The sequence below is a fragment of the Haliaeetus albicilla genome, chromosome 4 (genome assembly GCF_947461875.1).
Source record: "Haliaeetus albicilla chromosome 4, bHalAlb1.1, whole genome shotgun sequence".
Lineage (NCBI taxonomy): Eukaryota > Metazoa > Chordata > Aves > Accipitriformes > Accipitridae > Haliaeetus > Haliaeetus albicilla.
The window spans coordinates 3,322,665-3,347,167 of NC_091486.1; the positions used below are offsets into that span (position 1 = coordinate 3,322,665).

The 24,503-nt window shown below is 39.3% G+C and overlaps 1 protein-coding gene across 7 annotated transcripts in view; it reads right to left on the bottom strand.

Annotated features, from left to right (window-relative positions):
• Positions 1-24,503, bottom strand: part of MBD5 (methyl-CpG binding domain protein 5) — a 146,660-nt gene that overhangs the window by 17,650 nt on the left and 104,507 nt on the right. For 5 of the 7 annotated variants that reach the window (XM_069780731.1, XM_069780729.1, XM_069780730.1 and 2 more), the window contains 4 exons: positions 23,586-23,688; positions 22,732-22,912; positions 17,436-19,565; positions 1,542-2,570 (listed from right to left, as the gene is read on the bottom strand). In XM_069780731.1, coding sequence (XP_069636832.1) covers positions 1,542-2,570; positions 17,436-19,565; positions 22,732-22,912; positions 23,586-23,688 — 3,443 coding nt within the window. The remainder of the gene's footprint in view (positions 1-1,541; positions 2,571-17,435; positions 19,566-22,731; positions 22,913-23,585; positions 23,689-24,503) is intronic. The other 2 variants (XM_069780733.1, XM_069780734.1) reach the window with 1 other exon arrangement.

The window sequence follows — 24,503 nt, forward strand, 5'->3', positions numbered from 1 at the left end:
TCAAGGCATGTGTCTCCTACTCTTTATTCCTGTATTTCTTCAGTATCACTTCTTTTGCACGTCACATCTATCTGGACTCTTTCTAAAGGTTTCTGACATGACTGTCTTTGCCTTTGGAACGGTACACAGCCAAGTATGGCAGAATGAGCTTCTATGATATTTGGTGTCTTGGAATTTTACTCTTAGTTTCCAAAGAGTGACTGCTTCAAACAGTACTGGGGTGGTGAGGGGGAGAAGGAGGAGGAGGGGAGAGAGAGAGAGAGAAAGAGAAAATAATTTGAAAAAAACAACAAAACTAGTTTTTCATTAACTGACAAAATGACATGAGCTAACTGCAAATGAGCAAAGGCTTTTTGGCTCACAGACATGTCAGCCAACACTAAACAATTTTTTTTTTTACGGTCTAGAGAAACAACTGTATTCACATTTTGTATTATATGAAAATCTCACTTTACATGAATGAAAATTATAGTTCTAGTAAAAAACGCTGCTGAACCTGACTTTATGAAATAATAAAGCTTAAAAATCCATCCATTTCCTAGGTGGCTTTTTGTTTTTTAATAAAAAGCTCATGTTTTTCTTAAAATTGCCATCTGCAGAATCATTGGTTAGCTGTACTTTACACGGAAAATGCAAAGCTGAGTTGAGTTCACGATAGCCATTTAGTAGGTAAGTATGAAGTAATAAGTTAAAATACTTATCAGCTCTTTGCCACTACTTAATTCCTCCTCCTAGTCTACTTATTAGATTACATAGTCCAAACAACAGAGGAGTACTAACTGTATTACATATTCTTGGTAAAAATCATCAAAAGACCCAGGAGAAAAAACTTGTATTTAAGGGCTTTTTAATCACTTGTTTTGCGATGTACATGTTTGTCAAGTGAAATACCCTGGGTTTCTAAACTACAAGCTAAACAAAAAAAAACCCAAAAAATGAGAAATGAGAAAATATAAATACACAATAAAGGGCTCGAAGGGCAACCTTCCTCTTTGAACTTGTGCAAGGACCTACTTCGAGTGCTTTACGGATTACTTTACGGGGAGCGTGCTTATGGTTTTGGCACCTTTGATTCATTGGGAAAAATGCACTTGGCCATTTTTCATCTACTGCACAGCTACTCGTACTAACCCTGTGATGCCACATACACTTGGAATGAAACACCACATCCCAGAGATGCACCTGTGCTTTTACTACTTGAAAAATGAAACAAGTCCAATTGCTTACAGAATTTTAAGGTATATATAGTAGGTCTAGGTGGCATCAGAATTAAGAATGGAGTATAAAATAATTTCCAAAACTAGTATTAAATGTTACTGAATTAAGTTAGACTGTATTTTAAATTTCTTATAATAACAGTTATGTTTTCCTCAACAGAAATAAACAAGCTGTAACATACAAAAGCCTTACAAAAAGAAGTATGATAAAGTGGAGTCTTTAAAAAAAGAAACTAGAATCCAAAACTCCCCCTCCCCAACCCTCTTCCTTTTTTTTTTCCTTTTTTTTTTTTCCTTTTATATCTGTGAAGAAATTGAACTTACCAAGCAGACCTGTCCCCAGTAGAGGGTTAAGTAGCTGTGGCACCACAGAGTTATTGTTGAGTTTAGCTGGACCAGATGTATTCCCAGCATTATTAGATATGTTCAGCAATGTTTCTGCCATTGACACCACTGCTGTCCCACCACCCAGGGTTGAGACAGACAGTGCTGCCACTGCTGATGATGTAGTGGTTGTGGTAGTGGTTGCTTGGGAGGAGGTGGCTATGGAAACCTCTGGATGATTAGCGGTGTTGCCCGATGCAGAGTTCAGGACACCTCCCACCAGCTGGGGATTCAAGGCCATTAATGCTGAGGCCCCAGAGACAGCTGGGAGGAGCAGGGGGTTAGAAGTAGTGTCAGTGCCTGAAAAGCTGGGTATGGGGTTGCCCAGGGGGTTGGTTAAAAGGGTCTCCACCCTGTTGCTTTCTGACTGATTGCTTGGCAAATGGTCAGGTGGGGCTGTCATCTGGGTTACTGAGGGTAAAGGGTTATTTTGCTGTTGCAGCAAATCTGAGATGGTCAGATTGAAAGATGGTAGGGGAAGCATGGCAGCTGCTTGGGCTTGGTTCTGAAGGAGGGTTGCTAGAAGCTGAAAATGAACAGGTTGTAATACCTGCCCATCCACGTCACTGGAGAGAAAAGCTAAAGCAGCATTTACATTCGGGTTGAGAAAACCTAAAGGGTTGAGGTTGACCTCAGACTTGCCTTCTCCTGCTGAAGGCTGTAGTATATTTAATAGATTCTGGTTTAGGAGATGTTGCTGATTCACTGGCAAAGAGATAGGTAGAGAATTGAGGAGGTTTTGATTCAAAGAATGTGGAAGATTGTTGTTTGAAGAGCTGTTCTGCGGAAAATGAAGCGAGTGTTCGTGGCCAGCAAAAGGGAAATCGCTCCCAATGGGCAGCTGGCTCTGAAGTGGGTTTCCAGCTGCAGTAGTGACTATAACACCATCTTGAAGCACAGATGTTGTCTTTGTGATGGCCGGTTGGCTGGTGCCAGCTATGGCTATTGATGATGACGGTCCTGAACCCCCTGCAACGCAAAAGAACAAAACTATTAACAGCATACTGCCTGTTGGGAGACTATCATCAAAGTTATAAACTAACTAGATCAATCCAAAACAGTAACGTTTGATACCCATGCACAGGAAAGAAAATCTTTTGAGCATCCGGACTTGAGTATTTTTTAAATATGAACGTATCTGCCATCAGCTACTTCCCATACTACGTGCTGTGCTACATCTCATTGGAAATTATTTAACTATACACTTGTATTTCCCTTAAATTTCTTTGAGTGCGGATACTATAAGATTTTGTTCATTACGTATTTTGATTAGCATAAACCTAAAAGCAACCATAACTTAATGTAGCTAGTCGTGGACCAGTATGAAATTAACTACTAGGAAGAAGGATCAATGGGAGACATGAATGAATTATTTTGGACTCCTGAAGAAAAAATACAATCATGACAATTGCATGTCATGACAATGCCTGTGATAAAATCTAATGAACAAAACATATTATGGTCAATGTAGGTTAGCAGACAAAAAACCCCAACAATTTATAAAGAAAAAAAAATGTAAATAATTGGGGTGGTCTAGTCATATCCATCACTTGGCTTGAAAAGAAAGACCAACTGGGTAGATTTACTGTGAGGGTGTTACATGGAAAGAGGGAGAGAATAATAAAGTTTATTTGGGTATCTTTATAGCCCTTTACCAAATCTGAAGTATAAAATAAATTATTCATTGTCTTTCACTTAAGGCAGAGTCTTGAACTGACAGTGGTCATACACAAAAAACATGTAAGAGGAGACTAGAAGAATTAAAGCAAGTGAAATTGCCATGAACTATGCCTTTCTACTTTATTCATTGCAATTCACTGGAGAAAATTTGGGTATTAAAATTATCTACTGCATTTATATAAAACTGTATAATTATAAAAGTATTTAACTATGGTTTTGATGCAATAAAATAATTTTCCATTCCAACTGCCCGCAAGTATAGCTCACGTGACAGAGATCAGAAGGTATTGATCATGATCCATATGATTCTATGATTATCAGAAAGTATCACTTATCATTTCTCTAAACAAATACTATTTGAAAAGGGATATACAACTGCACTGTTAACTGGTAAGAACTGAATCAAATCTTTACATCATTTGTAACTTAAAATACCATTTTTCAAGTACTGTAACGTTATGACAACTCAAAAAGGTACAAAATTAACACAGTACATGAGGCCCTGCATTGAATTCATGAGAAGAAAGATCACACCCTCTCTCCCAGGTGCCATTATCAGTACAGAAATTAAATAATAAATTAACAGAAGATAAAGTAAAAACAAATTGTAATCATAAAGCAGAGGATATCCTATTCTGCTGTGATGAGAAATATGTTAACAAAGCAGTAAAAGCAGTTTCATGACAAGTACATTTCTCTAGGCAGCAGTTTGGAACAAAAAAACAGATAAGCACTTGAGGAACGAAAAGCCAACCATGCACTCAAAATATATGTCCCACTGGATTTCCACTTATGGTTTTGTGTTTAACATTTCAGATTAGGCAGGAATAGCAAATGCTCTATATCTTGACACCCCCAGGCCTGGCAAATGTCTCATACATACTGAGAAACTGGCACCCACGCCCTCCCCGGCTTTCTAGCTCAGAAATACAGACTTCCAAATTATAGACCCTTCCCAATAAAAGTCAATGAAAAGCTGCTAATCAGACAAGTTGCTCAGAAATTATTCAAAACTAAGATGAAGCTAGTAACAGCAAACCTATTGGTAGAGATGAATGAAAACCACAGCTTTCTGCCAATGTATCTGTCCTGCTACTCGTTACCTAATTCTGGAGGGAAGCCACCTCTGGCAATGCCTCCAAAATGAAACATAACAGAAAAAAGAAAGATTCTCTCAAGCACGTGTTTACACATCCAGGTGTACATGACCTACTGAGATGATATGTTAGAACAATTTTTCTTGTGTGTGCACTTTTTTTTCCTTTCAGTATTTTGCTGTTTTTGTAAATAAGCCAATAGTAAAGCACAGTTCATACAAATGAATGGCATAACACAAAATCAAATTCAACGTGTATGTTTACTACTTATTTTTAACACACAACCGTAAACTCTGGCTACTCAAATTCAATTACACAAATCCCAGAGAACCTAAACTAAAATACAACTGCACATCTTCCTTTTTTTTAACTAATCTCTGAAATATTTTAAACTGCATTTCTAGAAAAGTAACAGAGAAGTCTTTACAATCTTGTGGCTAAAAGCAAATTCTTTTTGTTTCACCAGAGAAAAGAAAACACGCCCACTTGTAATAGTTTCAAACTCTCATGCCAGGCTTGTAACGGATCAGTATGCTACAGAGCCCACACTGATACACATTATTAACTATCAGGTACCTGTTTGCTCACAAAAAAGGAAATTTTCAAATTTTTCTATTTTGTTTTGTTTAAATCAGTACCCAGAACTGACATTCCAAGGATTTAAATATTAGGAGAAGTCCCAAACTAGAGATGTAAGAAATACCATTACAACGCCATTCCTATATGGTTTTAACAGAAGAATCAGCTGTACCACTCAAATGACACATGACGGATGCCTACCGTACTTAAAAAATACATAGGGCCTCTTAAATAATGTTGGCTGAAAAACTGCTCGCTGAACCAAAACTGTCACTGCACTTGAGACACACTTAACGTGAGTGTCTCTAGTTGTCATCTAGTTTAAGATGGCTAGGTAATACCCAAACATCTTCAGATGGCTATTTCTCCCACTTGTAAATGACCTTCCATATAAAATCTTACTGTCATATAGATAAAACCAGGCTACCGTCAGCTTAGCCTGACCTGCAGGAATAGTCTGATATACTGGACTTTCTAAGGCATGAGTTCGTTTCAGGCAGTATTTTTTTGGAAACTCTTTACTCCCGCAATAGGAGAAAGACAGATATACAAGCTTTTTCCTTGGTAGCTAAGGCAGGCTTCCCTCGCTACTAGAAATCGTATTCAATGTGTTAAGCAGCACTTGGATAGATTTTTAATTCAGGCATGAGGAAACTATTCTATACAGCGAGCTCTCATGAATATAAAACCTAATTTTGGTATTTTCAAGTGGACCTAATCTCCATTTTTAATTTATTTATGATCCTACTTTCCATTCCACGCAGGTAAATGACCACATGGAAGAGTATCTGGTGTGAAGCAAATCTCAAACTTGTAAAATTGTTGCTAGGTTTTTGTCAAACACTGCTCTGTTTTCTAACCCCCGTCAAACACTGCTTCTGGAGATCTAACCTGAGAGGTCTAGAGTGCATTCAACACTTGTCCTTTCTCCAGATTAATTAGGCAATTAATTAATTGCTACTAGGGAAAGAAAGAAAGAAAGAAAAAAAAAAAGGGTGGATTCTGAGTAGGAGGAAGAAAATGTGTCCTTATTTCAATCCAGACTTGAGAAGTTTGGGAGTTGAAGAGGCGATGAGCAGCCAGACTTCAGCAGGAAAAGAAAACACAGGCAAATATCCCCCCCAGCTTCTGTTAAACCTGCCCCACAGAACGACACGGTAGGAATTGGTGTAGAGAAGTCCTGAATTGGGTAGTAGCCAATACAATATTTACAACTGCATTCTGGGACAAATCTATCTCCAGCAACAGACTGAACTGCCACAATATGATCTCTGGATCTCTTCCAAAACGCCACCTCCAACAAGTCAATATTCCAGATGAAGAAATGCATGCAAACCCATTCTCATTAAAATATAGTGCTGCTAAACTTCTTTTGAACGTTTGGCCCCAATCCAAAAGACAAAAATCTGAATTATTTTTTCCCCTTTATAAAACATGGATAATTTCCATAACTGTGATTGATAGCACTGAATAAACAAGGTGCAGAAGGCCATCTTCCTCTGGGAGGACCACGAGAGCCCTCGGAGAGCCCTCTGAACTGTCCTTCCCCAGTTTCAAAATGAAATCTCCAAGATCCAGGACAAATATGAGCAGTCCTGTCTTTTCGACTCACGAAAAGACAAGGTGCAATGAGAAGAAAGCGATGCCTGGCATCGGCAGCGTGAAGCTGTGAAGAGTTCTCTGAACAGCACGGAAAAATGTAACGTGCCTCATCGAAGCAATGCTATCAGCTACACTGCAAGTACAAGAGAAGAAAAGTCCTAATAAGAGACCTGTCCTTCCAAATTGGGCAGCAGCACCAAAGTGTAGCAGAGGTGATCTGGAACTGACTCTGGATGTCCTCTGAGGTCTGTCTTTTATTCAAAGTGATATCTAGACCCATACATTGTATTTTCTAGAATTTTCAACGAGGGCAGGATGACTGTGGAAACCAGATGGTGGATGTCAGCTGAAAAAAGAGCCCCACGCAAACAAGTTGTCTTGGCCAGCAGTGCTGTAAGGAAAGCAGGACTGCAATTCCGACCGCTTGGATTTCTTTCAGTCCTGCAGAAGGATGACAGCCAGAAGAAAAGAAGATGCACCGCAGCACCAAAGAGTTTCGACAGCGTGTTCGCTCACCCAAAACTCCACCACGAAACGGTTCGTTATTACTGTATCCAGGCTCCAAGATGACAGTTAGGAAGCTTTTGATGAGAAACACGAATGGGAGTTGAAAGCTAAAAGGAAATCACAAGTTTGATTCCAAGTTTCATAAAAACAAGGTATTTTGAATCCTGGAAACCCAAGGTATCGTGCATGTTGGCTCCGTAAACAACAGGCCTTAATAACCAGAAGCTCTTAAGAGTAAAAGGGGAATGAAAAAAAGATGAAGGAGTTAGACTAAAAGCCATAAAAGCCTAAGACAAACGCTGGCTTCCAGCTCCTGCAGACAGAAGTGCCTGCCAAAAGTTTCTTTTGCCAGTTGTTGAGAAAAAGGAACCGTCTTTGTAATGCAGCGAGAAGAAATATCCAGAATGCTGAAAAAGTAGATCTATTGTTCTCTTAGAGAGTCAAATAAATGTTTTGGGAGTAAATAAATGGAAATTGAATAGGACATATATTTTTTTAAATTATTACTTTGTGGGCTATAGTATTTTATTTATGAGCATTTTTATTTTGTTTTCTTTTGAAAGAAGGTTTATTTTCCTGTGTGGATTTTATCCGCGTACCTTTTTTTGAAGTATTGCTTGACAAGTATTCTTAAGCGAATACAATAAAATAATGGGCATTATGAAATCAGTTTGTGTTTGAGAAGATTCATTCTCCTTGCTCACTTAAAAGAAAGAAAATTAGAGCAGAAGATATTTATCGTTAATATCTCCGCATTATGCTACCATGAAAAGACAGGGACCCATAGGTACACATATGCTGTTGGGATGGCAGGATGTAGTCAGAGGTCTATCTTGTTTTCAGTCCTGGGTTTTAAACAATATTAAGATTTGAACAATATGAAGACTTGTATGGCAAGCTTCAATGGCTGTCCGCGGAAAGAGAAGTTGGGGTATGAGCTGTTGACTTCAAACTAAACAAAAGGAAAGAATCAAAAACCATACATCATTTCTGCAGTGGAAGAATCATGTCTGCATATAAATATGTAGGAATGGTAATGACTTCACATACTGTGAATAATGCTCAGCTTCCCTAGAAACCAGACAATTCAAACCGAAAGCAAACTATAGTAGCCTTCATAGATGCTAAAAGTATTTCCATCACATCAAAGAACATTAACTATATAAGCATTTTCCTAAAAAATTGCAGTTAAAGTATACCAAATAGAAAATAATAATGCAAATAAGTTTTACAACGCATTTCTCTGTGAAACTATCCATTATGTACTCTAGTATTTCAACAGTCTCAACAGTACATTGCTGGAATTTGTAAAATAAAAATAACCGATAAAACAGGTGTATTAAGTACTTAGGAATCTAAAAGTGCAGAACTTGCTCATTAGCCATTAACACCTAAAACATTTTAAGAGTTGAGAACAAATGTTATAGATACCACTTTCTCAATTCTTACTTTTCTGCATATTCAATAAAAATGCAGCTAGCTTTATTTTATATTTGATATTTTCTTTATTGCTTTTTTAGTTTAGAACATTTCAAGTTTTTGAAACCCTTGACAGAGACTCACATTTAACTCCTTGGCCACGTAGTGAGCTTCTTGCTAAACCCTCCACCACTTCCAACCTCTCCTAGGGTAAAACTCAGTAGCTCTTGCAGAAGAGAGCTGCACAATCCTTTCAAAAAGGTCCAGCCAGAGTGGAGAGAAGAAAGTTCCACTGCATGCCTTACCCTGAGATTATGAAGGTGTGAAAGTAGAAAAGATCACTTAGGCATTGTAATTACTACTCTATCTCAAAAGGTTAGTGCAACTTCTACCTCATAGGGTCACCAATCTGCGCTCGAGGCCTCCAGAAGCTACTGCAATACTAATACAAAATAAGAATTAATATCAACTTAGAGATACGAACACATAGTTTGCACCAGTAGCAATATTGTTAAGCTAGTGATTTTAAGAGGCTTAACTTTCACAGAAGTATAATCGCTGATGGAAATGATATGACCTCATAATCCTTAAAAAATTTGAGACAACATGGTCTTGCTTTAACTACATATTCCATCACTTACCTATAAACTTAGAACCAAGAGCTATACATTTTTATAATTATACTCTCCGTTTTCTTTTTGGAATGGAAAACATTTAAGATATTTATCTGGTATCACATTTATTATAGTGCTTTCAATTCCGAAGAAACCATAATTCAGCAGTTAACCGCAAACTACCGTCAGTTGTTTTCCTTATCGAGATCATGCACTCCCTTGAGACAACAGAGAAATCACGAACAACGGACCAATAAATAAAACATCCTTCTCAGCCCAGCAGAACCAGTTAAAAACATGAACTCCCCTCATATACAATACTCCGTCCGCACAGAATGTGCTCTTCTGTGAAACAGGTTTAACTGCCTATCCATAATATCACGCTTATCACTGTAGCAGCTGAGCGTATTACTATGACTACCAAAGGCATAACGCTGCATGATCATATTTTTTTTCTTACTTACAAGAAAACAGCTGTAATGTTGGCCCCGTTCTTAATAGTGTTTTTCAAACTCTTGCTTTAGCAGATTATTTTAAGGATGAAAATCACTGAGGACTACAGCATGCAGTCTCTGCATCTTCTGAAAAGTGACTTAGTCAAGAATGAGTCTGTCAGAATTCTGGGGGAAGGGCAAAAAGCCCAAAGCAGTTTCTACGACAACAGAAATGCTTAAAATTAGGCTTTTTTTTTTTTTTTTAAATACCTGACTGAATTTTGGTCTTGGCTCTTCTCCTTGCCCCTGTCTCTTCCGACTTCAGCATTTTACCATCACTGCTGTTTTTAAAATGACTTTGGGAAAACTGTTCTTATGTGCTTAGCTGTTAGTCGAAAGCAGAAACACTCTTCTAGTAAAAAACTGTCAAGACAACAGCATACAAATGAAGGTAGTTTTTCAGTATTTTCTCAGCACTGGCACTTGGTCTGACCTCGTCCTGTATCGTTCCCCCATTCACAATTGTGGGAGATGCATTGCAGATGAGGTAAAACATTTTATTGCAAATTTGGAAATTAAAAATTCAATAAAAAGCGTTATTTCTTTCAATAGTGCCCACTCCACCCTCTAGCAAGTTTTGGAATTGCCCACTGGTTCTGCTTAAGAATATTTTCAGAAGATGGTGAGAGCTAAATATGTACGGAAAAATCTTATATAATTAATTGTTCTCCTTCACAATAACATCTTTAATAAAATAAGACTCATCTTTCTGTATTATTTTATTATTATTTTTTACAAATACTCCAACTTTTATTAATATAAATTCCTAGAAGAATGTATGGCACTTAAAACACTAACCAGTTAAGAGTCTGGTTAACTCAAACACTGTGAGTTACCAGCAAATTCAAATTTTAAGAAACAAAACAACACAAGAAAAAACCAAGCTGTGTGTCTAAGCAAGCGATGCTCTCGGTAAGCGGAGCTCAGCAGAGCTGAGCTTTTAAGCTCGGTATCTATCTCGGAGGTAACACCACCGCGATTCAAGCACTGCGTCTGGCCGTGCCTGAAGGGCCCCAGACAGCAGGTGAGGTCAGAGTATAGCTAATATACATTGACGGTATCAAGTTCAAAGACAAGGATGAAGGACGTAGTAGCAACGTTGAGGTCTACATAACTGCACGCCTTTCCCGAGCGAGCCTCGCACGTGCCCCAGGATGCGGGAGAAGCGGTACGTCATCCCAGCACAACCCTCGACAAGCCAGCGCTCAGTTAATAGTACCATTTCTGGTCTTCGCTCACCAAAACTCAACCAGCATAACATGTCTGATATAGCTATAAATAAATTATTCCTACATTTCCTTTTTCCACTTCTACTAAAATTAGAAGCTTATTCATTTCAGCTCCCTGAACTAAACAACTGAGTTAATTAAGTAGAGATTGAGCTGATTCCTAAGTTTTTCCAATTTGCTAGCACTTGCTAACAATAAACATTCGTAAATAGAGGTAATTTGAAAAGACAAATCTATTCCACTTCCAAATTTTTCTTCCACTGTAAACCTCGTGGTAGCAAGTATGTTTACACTGACTGTATAAAAGTCTATCAGGTTAACAATTAAGTTTTACCTAATATGATTGCTGATGCCTACTAAGTCAGTAATTCCTTTATGTTCGGAGAATAAGAGTGGTTTTGTGCATAAATCTTCTATCAAGAGTTAAAAAGAGCAAATAAATGAGAATATTCATTTGAATTGCAGGGTAGGGAGCAGACCTGACCTACCATACCTGTCTCACACCTGGAAACCTTATTCTTCATGGAGAACGTTTTCCCCGTTATTCATAGTTCTCATTTGAATAGAAAAATAATCACTTCTTTCTCCCCAAAATAACAAGGGGAAATAGAGTAGAATGTTGAGTTCCAGGTTTAAGTAACAGTGATTCCTTATAATCACAGCCCCCCACCCCCCCGCAAAAAGTCCCTCTGTACATTTATATAAATGCCGAAATCCCAAATCAATCGAACATTTCAATTGGCTTTGTAATTAGAAGAGTAGCTGGTTGGCATCCTGTCTAGGGGTTATTTCAGTTTAATAGAAACTTTTCTCAGACACAGCAAGCCCCATGAAGGATGCCAGCCAGATACTCTTCTGAATTTCAAGTCAAGAAGTTCTACTGATTTTGTAATTCTATGATGTATAAGAGTAATTTTGGGGAGCAAATCCAGAGACTCACATACTAGAATATGTCACTTTGTACATGTTTAATGTGGTATCTTCTAAAATACTCCATCTTCTTTCATGCATAGGAAAGACCCTTTTCAGAGAAGCAAGGGCCTACATTATGTTGATAACTACCACTACATCCAACAGTACATTTAACCTTTTATTCATGTAACACTTTATGCTTTAGGTTCCTCACATCATTAAAATATGGACGTGACTGCAGCATCATTCCTTTCCATCTAAAGCATTTAGTCACAGCTCCCCAGCAGGTAAGGGAGAATACTTACCCCAAACTACAAAGAAAAACAGGTTCACAAATTAAAATCTGAAGCAGTACTTTTCATCAGTATTTTTCACCTAAATTAAGGACAAATCCTTTAGTTAGACTAAAGGAATCCACTCCTCAGGAGACATAGCTTTGTGCTATAGGCACAGGCAAGAGGAAACTAAACATGACAAATGGCAGAGAACTGGGACCTGTCCCCCCCATGCTGCTGAAGAAGAAAAAAAACCAAAGGCCGGTCTGATTTGAAAATATTTTTTCTGTGAGCTGTAATCTGATTATCAACAAGATAGTTTCTGATTCTGCAAGAAGACAATCCCCAATTGCTCCACTTTGACTAGCTCTAGCCAACTGTCAGTTTGGCAGAAAAAAAATCTTTCACGAGTCCTTTAGGTTATATTGGGATGAAATCCTGATAACGAGGCTACGTTATAAAGTTTAACACAGATGTATAACTATTCTGAGCAGTGAGTGTGAAAGCAGCGCAGTTCTTCGTGCCACCCGAAGGTCAGTACGGGAGGGCAGCAAGAGGGGAACCGAGCTGAGCCGATGCTAAGGTCAGAAGCGACCACCATCATCATTCAAAATTATCCTACGCACATGCAGGTTGCGAAATTTCTTTAAGACTCTCCCTGTTCATATACTCAACATGTCCTCTGCTAGAGGATTTCAACATTTAGTATTCTCACAAAAAGGAAACCACTTGTTTCTTTGACGCTGAATGTACCAGCTTTCAGCCACTGAAGTTGCTAGCGAATGTCTGCCAACAAGGTAAAAATAATTCAGCCCTCCACCTTTTCAGATAGTGCCCAAGAATAAATACTTGTAGGAAGAGATACTATTCCCTGGGTACTTCTTTGAAAAAGCAGATTTCAGGGAATTCCCAAGCGCTGGAATACCTTCCATCCAGCTCAACTCCCTGGCATCTGGTCTGCTGACAAGCTGACAGCGTGGGAGGTGAGCGTGACTTCAGGATCTCCTGGAAAACAGCACAGACATTGCCTCTAGGGCTTGCATCCCCAGGTCTGGTCGACAACCACCCATACCAGTTTTGCTGCCCTCCTTTGAAATCGCTGGTATTTCTGTACCTTTCACGAGCAGTGACCACTGCTAGCCAGAATGCCACGTCCTAACTCTGGTTTTCTCAACTATACACAGAGCCAGGAGCATCCCCAGTTCCACTGCGTATTCCCATTTCTGTGCTTCCAAGGATCCACCAAGCTTCTCTTTTTATGGTTTGGTTTTGGTTGGGTTTTTTTTGTTTGTTTGTTTGTTTTTCTCAACAGCACTGATCTGACAGTTTGCATTAAGTCTATTAAATCAAAGCCTCCTAAAACCCTTCGAGTCACTGTTTTCCAAGGCAATGTTCCATTCCCAATTACATTACACTGTATTTGGCTACATTAAAATAAATTCTGTTTGAGTGGGACAGAAGCTCCTCCCTATTTAATTATATTTTACTACTTTCTATTCTGTAAATTTCACCAGTAAAAATTACTGTTCTGACTCTGTGGAAGGGATATAGCCTTTGTTTGCCAAATCTGCCCTTTACCTGTCACTACTAAACTTATCAACCTAGACTTTCTCATATTTCTGATGTTCTGATATTTGAGACAACTTATCTTTATTTCTATTCATTATGGTTATTATACTAGTTGCCTTGATTTCCCTTATCAGCTGTATATAGCTTTTACTCCCAAATATTTTTCACTTGTTTTCATCAATCCCATCATTTATGCATGTTGCATTCTTAGCAGGATTTGCATGTTGAATGTTCAACACTCACACGCAGATTTTCTACACTGTGAACTTCTGGACTAATGGCACATGCTAACAGCAATAAAAAAAATAAATGAACCAGACTTTACAATAAAATGTATCACACAGTGATGCAGTCCCATTTTACAAAAAGAACAGACAAATCCAAAGGCTACTTCTGAGAGGCAAAGTGGCGCAATGAATAAATCTTAAAGCTTCCAAACTGGATTCTACCTCAGCTTGTATCAGAAGTCTGAGGGCTTGATTAATGAGGAATACAGCGTCAAAGGTTAACAGAAATATTAACACCACTCACTAGAAAAAATGAGTCTAGAACCCCGTCTCCTGGCAGAAAATGGACTCTTTTCAAACGAATAGCCCTAAATAATCTATACAGACTTGCTGCTAGCTCTTCCTGTAAGACAGCTGTTATTAAACAGTGCTTGTAACCCAAATACTATATAACTGAGAGACTGAAATTGTTAATAAAGAATTAATTGAGCATCAAACTTGTTTTCAAGGGCTTAAACTTGGAAAACCGCAAAAACTTTCTACTGCATAAATAGAAATTTTTATTTTTGTATTTATTAATTTTTAATTCCAACACACTCATACTGAAAATTACCTGGAAACTAAAGATATTATCTGTGGAAGAAGAAACAAAAGCTAGAATAATAAAACTTGGTCCATGTGGTTAAAATAGAATTAAAAGCTTAGACAATAACCAGCTATCTAATTGTGATGATTCTCAGTATTTTTCCTCTCAGGAACTATTTTCTGATTAGTAGCTATTCTGAATGCTGGCACAGAAACAGAAAACAGATTTAGCAATTAAAATACTTAGAAATAAAACAAAAGAAAAAGCCACAAACTCAAATATGAGCACAAGAGTTTCCTGAAGACACCTTACTCGGCTAAACCGCTCCTGAAAGCACGTTCACGCGGCATGTCTGACACTGCTCAGCTCCATCCACCAACACTAACAACTCTCTATACCTCTGTACAGAATAATTCACAATATACCTCTTAGCAGTTTTGTCTACTTAACTGAATGCAGACCGGTAACGAACTTTTATTTTTAAAGGTTATTATTAATGCAAAACACTCAACATTTCACACTTGTTTCATGGAAAGAATGCCTCCATTCTCCTGCAAATACGACAAAATGTCCCTATCTGGATTTTCACAGGCTATGGATTAGATTTAAATCTTACGCCTGAGCCCCACGCTGCTGCAATGACTCAGGCAGGAGGCTGGATGAAGGTTTATGCGCCGTTTTAGGGCCTTGCTCCTGGGAATAATACAAAGATAACAGAATCTGAAATTTCATCTTAAAGAAGAAAACAGGTCTCTAGGCTTCTAGCCGTCGTGGATATTAATAAAATAATTAAATGCAGGTTGTGTGTATCCTGCAAGCATCAAAATGAAAGAAACAAACCCATTCAGTAGTGAGGAAGAGAACATATTCAAATCTTTCTAGTCTTTGCCTACACAGAACTACCATTTATCATTTAGATAAGAAAAAAAGTGTCACTTTAAGGCCCCATAATTATATTGCTATAATTCTATCAGCTACCTCCAGGGTATTAGAAATACCATTCTGTAGAAATACCACAGCAGAACAGAAGTTTCCAGGTGGGGTTATATACGTATTACTATTCCTATATTGACAAGAACTGAATTGGCTGTTTATGTTGAAACCTTTCTTCATGGGGCTTTGACACACGCACAGATTTTTTTTTTCTGTCGCATCTGTCTTCTCGGGCAGAAATTCAGCTTGCCTGAAGACAAGGACTGGGAATAGAAGGAAAGGCTCTGATGAACTAACACATCAACCCGAAGGCAGCCTTCACGGGTGGTCCCAGCTACCACCACACCAAAGCAGGGCATGGCTATAGCATAAGGCTGGCTCAAAGTGACGGAGCAGGAACAAGAAGATCCCGCATGGGGATGAACTTGGATTCTCGTTCTTAGAAGCCCACTTTAGTAGTCTTTAAGGAACATTTTATTGATAACTTCCATGTAACGTAAAACTTCTCTTAATCTTGAACCTTTTCAACCCGTACCCCACAGGGGGTGAATTACTACTGCTCAGCTTCTTGACGGTAACCGCCGGCGCACAGGCTCTTATCTCGCATAACGTTCAGTCTTTTCTGTTCTCTGGAGGGCAAGTTAACGTAGTCCAATGCTGCAACACGTTCACAGCTTTCTTCAGCTGTGTGGACAGTGACAATTCAGAAGAACCCATACACACCAGTGGTCCCCGCTGAACTCAACAGAGGTGGAAACCCAGAGTTTCTGCTAAAGGGATTCCATAGTATGTTTAGTGGGACAGGGAAGCAAGCTCCTAAGGCAAAACCAGACCTTTGCTCTGTTCAGAAGAGAGTACAAAGTCTCAGAAGAGACAGACTGTATCAGGAAATACTCCTCTTTGTCAGCATGACAAGGCAAAACAGCCACACAAGGATTAATAGCTGCTTGCTTGTAACACAAACCGCCAACATGTCTAAGGAAAAAAAAATGCCTTTTTTTCTCCAGGAATGGAAAGAAACCCTTAAAAGTCATCAGACACTGTGACCAGCATGATACCAGAAAATATTTTTATATAAGTCCATTTTTATGTAATTCCATTCTGTGTTTTAAAGAATAAACAGCTCTCTCGGAGGAAGCTCAGGAATACACATCAGGTTCTTTCTTGGGTTAACGAGAGAGACCGCTTGCACACTTACAGTCACTTCTGTTTGACCTGACATAGTTTAGCTATGTCTGTATCAAACACACGCTTTGAAAGTTAACCAAGCTGAAAGTCTGAAATATCAAACGGAAGGTTTTCTTTCTGCTTAAGAAATTAACACAGTACCATCTTTCAAAACTGCATACTTTGTTCAACCAGTAGTGGTTAAATGAAATACACGTTTTTGAGCTCTCTCCCTTTTATCTTTAAAAAGCATGGAGATAGTAACCGCAGCATACCTGTTTCCTCTCCAAGTCTTCACTGATGCATAAACCAGGAAATCTCTCTGCACTCTTCCAACTGAATATACAGTTTATTCAACCATTTAATTACCAGCTTAGTAAAATTATCATGATAAAGGCAAACACAGACTTGCCATTCCCCCGCGATGTCCCTGAAAAGGGTTATTTTGTACTTTTGTACTCCTAGTAACTGCTCCAATCTCTGATAACACCAACTCTTTAATGCAAGCAGCAAAGAACATATGTATAGCCTGGACATACACTGCCAGGTTAGCCATAGCATTCTAGGGTTGAAGTAGCAGGGCATGCTGCAAAACACCTCCAATTTATTTGGGCAAGTGGCAAAAGCTGAGGTCTGGGTATGTACAGAAGTGCACGGATTTTATTTATGCAGAGTGTGTGGAAGTTAATAGAAGCAAGAGTTGTCACAAGGAGGAGGCCAGGATGATTTTGCTCAGGAAAAGGGAGATATATTTTAGTCTACCACTGGTTTTTCTTATTTGTTTTATTTTTGAGTATCTGGGTATCAGCATGAAATAGGCAGACTTTTCATATTGGTAAACTCAAGTTTAAAAAGTAGATACGTAAAAGGAACCCGTTTAAGAATAGTCATCATATATTTCCAAGCAGTCAAACATAGGGGTATCCTTTTAGAAGGAAACGTACCTGCTTCAGGACTTGTTTGATTACAGCTGCTAACAATGCTGTTTGGTATCACTGGAGTGGAGGATGCCTGGATTCTCGACTGAGGTGGGTTCGGATGTAATGAATTTCCTAATGCCATTCCTGACTGACTGAGCATCCCACAGTTCCCGCTAGCCTGCATCTGATTTATTAAACCTGCAAGATGGTTGGTTGTGCCCGGGCTAGTACCGTGGACAAAGTTAGTGTTTGTGTTCTGGCAGTGCACACCTTCCCCTCGCAAGGGTAAACTCTGTGCCAGCGAGTTCTGGAGACTGCCAGAGTTCATACTGGTGTCTGCAAAATGCATCTGGTTACCAGAGCAAGGTAAAGCAGTATTTGAGCTCCCACAACTGGTGGTACTATTGCTGCTCATGTGAGAGCTTTGACAACTCATGGACTGAAGTAGCTGGGACATAGAACTGATGGGAAAAGAGCTTTGACTTTGCTTTCTTATCAAATCAGATCCAGCTTTGGAAACTCCAGAACTGTCCAACTGAGACTGTCTCAGCAAACTCAACACCGTGGTGGTCGGCTGCTTTCTTTTCCTCAGAGGATCTTTTTGCTGAGACATCAATTTATCTCTCAGTGCTGCTCGGCCACTTTGCCCTTCAGTCGTTGGTAGAAGCACATTGGCAGCAGGAGGGAACATGGTATTTAAAGTGCTATGTCCTTCGTTGTTGCCACCGCTGGCAACAGGTCCAGAATTGCTACTGCTGTTATTGTTGTTACCAGCAAGTTTATTTTGATTTGCTAGCTGTGCTTTGGCTGCTGCTGAGAGTAAACTACTTGCTGGAAAAGAGGCAGCATTGTGCTGGTTCAAGATCTGATTTAAAGGCATTCCCAGCAAACCAGGCTGACTCTTCAAGGAACCACTTCCAGCCGATGCAGTAGAAAAAACTGCATTGTTTGGAGGATTTAATACATTACTCATTCCAGCAATTAATGGGTTAGGGATGTCCTTGTATTGATTAAGTCCATCATGCTTGGTGGAAGGGCTAGATGGCATAGATGGTCTCGGTGACCCTATTGTTGACCTTGGGGACCTGGGAGGAACTTTAATACCACTACAGGATGACTGTGGTCCTACTGGAGGCAGCAGGAAATTTCCATGATCTGATGACGTGGAAGAAGAGCGTGATCTTTGGGGAGAAGCCTCGATCCTTCCAATCCCGGATCCCATCATATGCACCGGGGACGTCACTGGTGAAGGAGAGAGGGAAGTTGAAGCAGAATGCTGAACTCTTTGAACATGACTTCCATGATTCATGTGACCAGGTTTTACAGTTGGCAAAGGAAGATTACTTGGCAAAGGGACGACAGCAGGAGGCATGCTTACATTCATCACGGGTACCTGAGAGTGGACATTTGAATGGAAAGTAGTTGGGTTAATGATAACGGGATTCTGATTCACTGGTTTGCTAGGAATAGGGTCAAGTATGCCAAGTGGATCCTTTTCTGATGTTAATGGCTTTTTCTGAAGAGCACAAGAAGGCGGTGGGGGTGGACCTTGGGGAGGTTTATGGTGAAACATTGCTCGTGGTATTTCCATACCAGTTGAAAAATTACACATGGGTTTTTTCATTACTGGGCTTTTTGTGGTCAAGGTTGGGGAAAGAGGTATATTAGTCCTTCCAGCCATTGCACAGGATGACTGTATGGGAGAACCATGTAGCATTACTGATGGTGGAGATAGAGGTGTCCTGTTCATGTGAATAGGACTAGAGTTGGGTGCTCCATGAAAATTGGGATTGTTCCTTGTGAAAACATCAGGGCTTCCAAGTGGGTCAGTCCTAGGAGAGATTGAGCCATCTCCGTATATCTGTGATCCTGATGAAGCTGGACTGGGCATCCCACCATGACTGCCACGATACGGAGACTTCTGTCCAAGTTCATTACTACCCAATCTCTGCCTAGGATAGACAGAATGAAGTTCTTGTTGCTGGCTTCCAGCCATTTCTTGCACATAAAGCCTACCCATGGCATTAGATGCCCCTATCATCAACTTGAAAGGAGTCTTACATTCTGGCATCACAGAATTTGTAATTCCTTCATGCGATTTATTCCTCATCGATCTTGGAGTTGCTGCTCGAGTAGGAACTACTGGAGTTGCACCTGGTATTAAAAACACAACAGTTACTGCTCTGAAATCCGGTATCACACATTTCAGTGCAAAACTACTGTGTGTGAAAATATTCATCAAAGCTAGAAAGCCTTCTGGCTAAACTTTTGCCTCAACAGAAATAATACCGAAATCACCAAGCAGCTGCTGGAATGGTGCGTGCTACCCTACTACACAGTGCAGTTTTATAGACCTTAACTCTGTATCCCATAAAAAGACCGCATAAATATGGACAACTTTAAAATGTCTTCCTTCCCTTTGGTCTTTTCCTTCTAACCATCATCTCCAGTGTCCTACTCCTGAATCTCCAGCACCACCGCTTTGGCTACCACTGGAAGAGCTGGCAGGAGGAGCAGGCTATCACTGTTGCAGGGAAAAGGAGCCTCTGGCACCATCTATTGAGTACAGGAGGAACAAAGCCCAACATGGGTTTAGACTAAATTTCTCTATACCCTGCGGAGAAAAGGGTCCTGCTCCAAATGCTGTCCCTGATCAGGATGAATGGGGAGCTGTGCCATATGACTTTGGCTCAGATTTCTATTCAGCCAAGCACTTAATTGCAGAGACCTAAGAGACCATGGCTGTGCAAGGGAGGGTGCAGCTTCTGTGGCTGCTCTGCATCCCTTGCTGGCACCAAGGGCACCGAGTTCCAGTCCTCTGAGTTCATCTGCTCCTGGGAACTGCTTTGCTAAAAAGGTGAGGACGTATCATGTCCTGTATTACTTTACTGAATTAAGGCTTTTCCTACAGCTGCTGCAACAAGCTTTGCTTGGGGCGAAGATGCTAAATTTAAGAACGGGCTCTACCTTATATGTTTGTTTTCAGGATAAAGGCCTTGGGGATATTTGCATATGCAGACACGGGAACCCGTCTACAGTGGAACAATTTCCCGCAAATCCCAGTTTTGAGACCAGACCTTCCTACAACCACAAGACCACTTTCCTTTTCTGCTCACTAATATCAGTTTTATTTTAAAAGATTTTTTTTCAATGTCTTACTTTAAGAATCCCATCACAAGCAGCTCCAAGTCTGGCGGACTTTCTGCCAGTTTTGCTGCTCTGGGAATTTGTAATTCATCTTGGACTGCTTGGCATGCAGCCTCTGAATATGCAAACTTAAACTCGAATAATGAGCTAAAGACTTCATGTTCAAATGAACTCAGAGGTGCCTTTAAATTCCTCTACTCACAAGAACCCAATTCCCTTCTTTCCTTCAGCCTGGCCATAGGAGACAGATGGCACTGACAATCCTGCCTTCATCCTATTTGCTCAACCAGCTACATCATGACAGAAACAAACATATTACCTTTCCCAAAATACAACCAAAGTCTCATTTAAGGGACAAATCTCAAGACTGAATTGCAAAACAAAGCATGTACGAGACCCCTCACCTTGAATGCTGGACCTAAGCAAATGGTCAAATGTAAGTGTGCATAAATGAAAAGACATTTCCTTTACAAAAGGAATTTATTGGGAAATTTTCTTCTTTGCTTAGTGCACAAAATTCTGATCAACAGAGAAGGTAAGACCACATAAATGTGACTTGTGTCTTTAATATTTAGCTGGTTTTATGTCCTTCATTTTGCTAAGTTTTTGAAAACAAAAATGTAATTTAAGTACTACTACTACTACTAAAAAAAAATTAATAAGGAAAATGCATAGTAATTTGGGAAATTGCACTGTTCAGTTTAAAAGCATAAATTACATTGCAAAAAAATCAATTTAAACAAAGCTTTAAAATCATAAATAGCAATTTGAAAATGGAAGAGCACGTCAGCACTATGAACAGCGCTGGTATCTTAGCACTGCCTACCTATCTGAAATTTATTATTTATTTTTATATCCTTAAAATTTTCCAGTTTGAAGTCAGGTTGCAGAGCGGTTAGCAATCACCCAGCTATTATTACAGCAATGCAGAGGTGCAAAAGATCTCTCAGATTATCAAGGGCCATTTCCCAGAAGTTGCACGCATCACAGTAAATGACCATAAACTTACTGAGCTCTGTCTTAACAGTAACTTCACTCCTGTGTCCTAACGATCTGGATTTGTAAGACTGCTTTGAAACCTTTTCTTGTAATCCTTAGAAAGCACTTAATTTTCAGTTTAAGTTTCTACGCAACTTGTGTTTTTGTAGCTGCTTCTTTCAGTGCTAACTTTGTCCTTCAGTAGCTGTATTTTCTGGTGCTGATTCTCCTGATGCCTTTATTGATGGCAATCGTATCTCCTTTCAGCCACCACTTTGCCAGGATGAACAAGCTAAAGTCTTCTAGATGACTTTCATAAAACAGGTTTTGCAGTTCACTAAGAGAAAAGCCTCTGCTCTATTTCAGCTTGAGCGCCGCTAGCGAGAACAGGGGCGTGGAAAGGCAGTAAGCATACAACGGCATTTGTACTTCTCTCTCTTTGAGTCACATTGATCTGCACCATGCTGCCATCTGGTACTGCTCACAGGCATCTTTGATCAGCTACTATATCTAGGGCTTCTTTCTCAATAATTTACAGCTAATAGCTTTTTTCACTAGTCCCCAGGTGAATAACCTTACAATTAACAGGATTTGTTGCTATACCTTTTCTTTCACTCCAGGTCTCAATGATCCCCCAGTTTTTCAACATGTTTTGATCTTCTCTCGTTTCGATAATACTTGTCAATTCCATCCATCAACAAACCACCTCATCTTTTTGTTGATATGGATAATTAAAATGCTAATCCAGGTTGGTCCCCCAAAATAATCCTTGAGAAATTACAGTGGAGATCTTCTCTTGCTGTATATTCTGCCTTGCAATACAATTTCCCATTTAGCCAAGTCCTTAGCCACATTCTAATCCCTTTATAATCACTTTATTCTGCTTCCCTAATTTCCCATGTGACAGAATATCAGACATATTACTACAGTTCCAAAAGATGAGAGCTAATGTATTTTCTTTGTCTAGAACAATCTGATATCTTTTCCAAGAAAATCATGCTCTTAGTCTGCGATGACCTGCTTTTTAGACTAATTTTCTATCTACCTACATCTCTCTAACTACTACCTCCATTTCTTCCTTGAATCTGTTTACTATTGCACTCATAGACACATTAGACTTTTGGGGGTGTTTTTGCATAGTAATTATATATATTTAAAATTAGGTCATTAAATGATTCTGCAGGATTTTACTCACTTGTTCCACCACCAGGACTAGTTAGAACTAGTGAAGGATGTGGTGCTTCCATGCTTTTATGAAGTGTAGCCACAGCAATAATTTTCCTTTTATGTATGCATAGTTTGGTGACATCTTCGTCCGCTTTAACATCTTCAGCAGTTCTCTGCTTCACAGCAGCTCCAGGATCAAAATTAAAGACCTAAGAGTAAAAAGGCCAACATTTAAAATAATGATTATAGGCAGCAAACTCACCAAATATACCTAAACCAGAAATTTTACACAGAATTAAATTTGCCTCTGTTCCTCTCAGCTATCTGACTGCTCCTACATTGCCCAAGAGATACCTTTACAGTACGTTTGAAAATTATAAATAAAAAGTGAATATATTTATAATAAGTAAACAGAGTCACAGAAGTTGTCATCTAGCAACAGAACTTCAACACTCCTCAGTATAAAGCGTACAGAGAAAAAAAGGAGAAAGGACCACATGTGTTTGAGATTGCCCTGTGATGAAGAAAAGTTTACAATTTGTGCATAGACAATAAAATTGTGAAGCTGATACTGAATCTATCACGTAAGTCAGTGTCTTGCTCTGATTCTCACATGTTAACACGACATTGTCAATGGTACGTTTCCAGTTTAACAGGAGAATGTTCAAACACCATAAAAACCGAGTCAGGTGTTTTCCATGAGGGGAGAAGGCAGAGCTGAGATTGGTTTTGTATGTTATGGTAGATCTTTGGGTGTATACCACTTATGTCATTTTATATACATGATCTAAACAGAGATTGAGTCACAGCATAGCACATCAGCTGACATACTTAGCTCATGAGGATTATAGCACAGCGATCCAAAATGATGCTTTTCTTTACCTTGGGAAGAACAAGAGGACATTCTAGGCCACACTTGCATGTTCCATCAGTCAGCAAGTAAGTCTTCACCTGCTCCAAGCAGGATAATAAAGACCCACTGGGACTGTAAAGGAACAGAAATGATGAATACAAGCTATTTGATAGGTCATGATTTCTATCTACCATTCTAACAGCTCACACAGAGAGTGTTTAAAATAACACAGCTAAGATTTCGTATTTTGTTCCATAGTACTTCTTCCTTTTAGTCAAGAACTGAGTTGATACTTACCAAAACCAGCCCCCCAACCCCCATTTTAAAGGAAGATTTTACTATAGAAAAACAAACATAGCAAATGCAGAGAAAAGAAGGAACTGAGATTATTGATATTTACTATTCACATTACAGTCCTGCTTTAAAGTCTTAACTACTGCCTAACTACACTAAGATTATTTTTCTCCCTTCTCTCTCCTATAAAGTGTAACACACAAGCAGAGTGCAGTCCCATGGACCTTCTCCCCCTCCACCACATCACTGCAGTTCCATGCAGGCATGACAGCCATCTGTACTTTTTAGACCTGGGACCTAACTTAAAAAGAAAACCCACAAAAGTGTGTTTCAAGAAGTATGAGAAAACCCATACAGAAAAGGGGGCACAGTAACAAAACTGTTGTAGTGGGGTCTCTTAGTTGCATAAACAGTTTGGTTTCGTTCAGCTAAAATTTCAACTCTCTCACTGAAAGTGAGAAATATTATACCAAGAAGCCAGTCCAGTGAGTTTCTGATAAACTGCACTTGGGTTTCTCTAACTCCCACCAGAAAAATCATTATCTCCATATCCAAAAATAGGACATTGGAAATTCTGTTACGGCAAAATCACTAATTCATAAGATGAAAAAAGTTCTCATGTCACAAGCTTCTAACTTCCAGGTTGCTCTTTA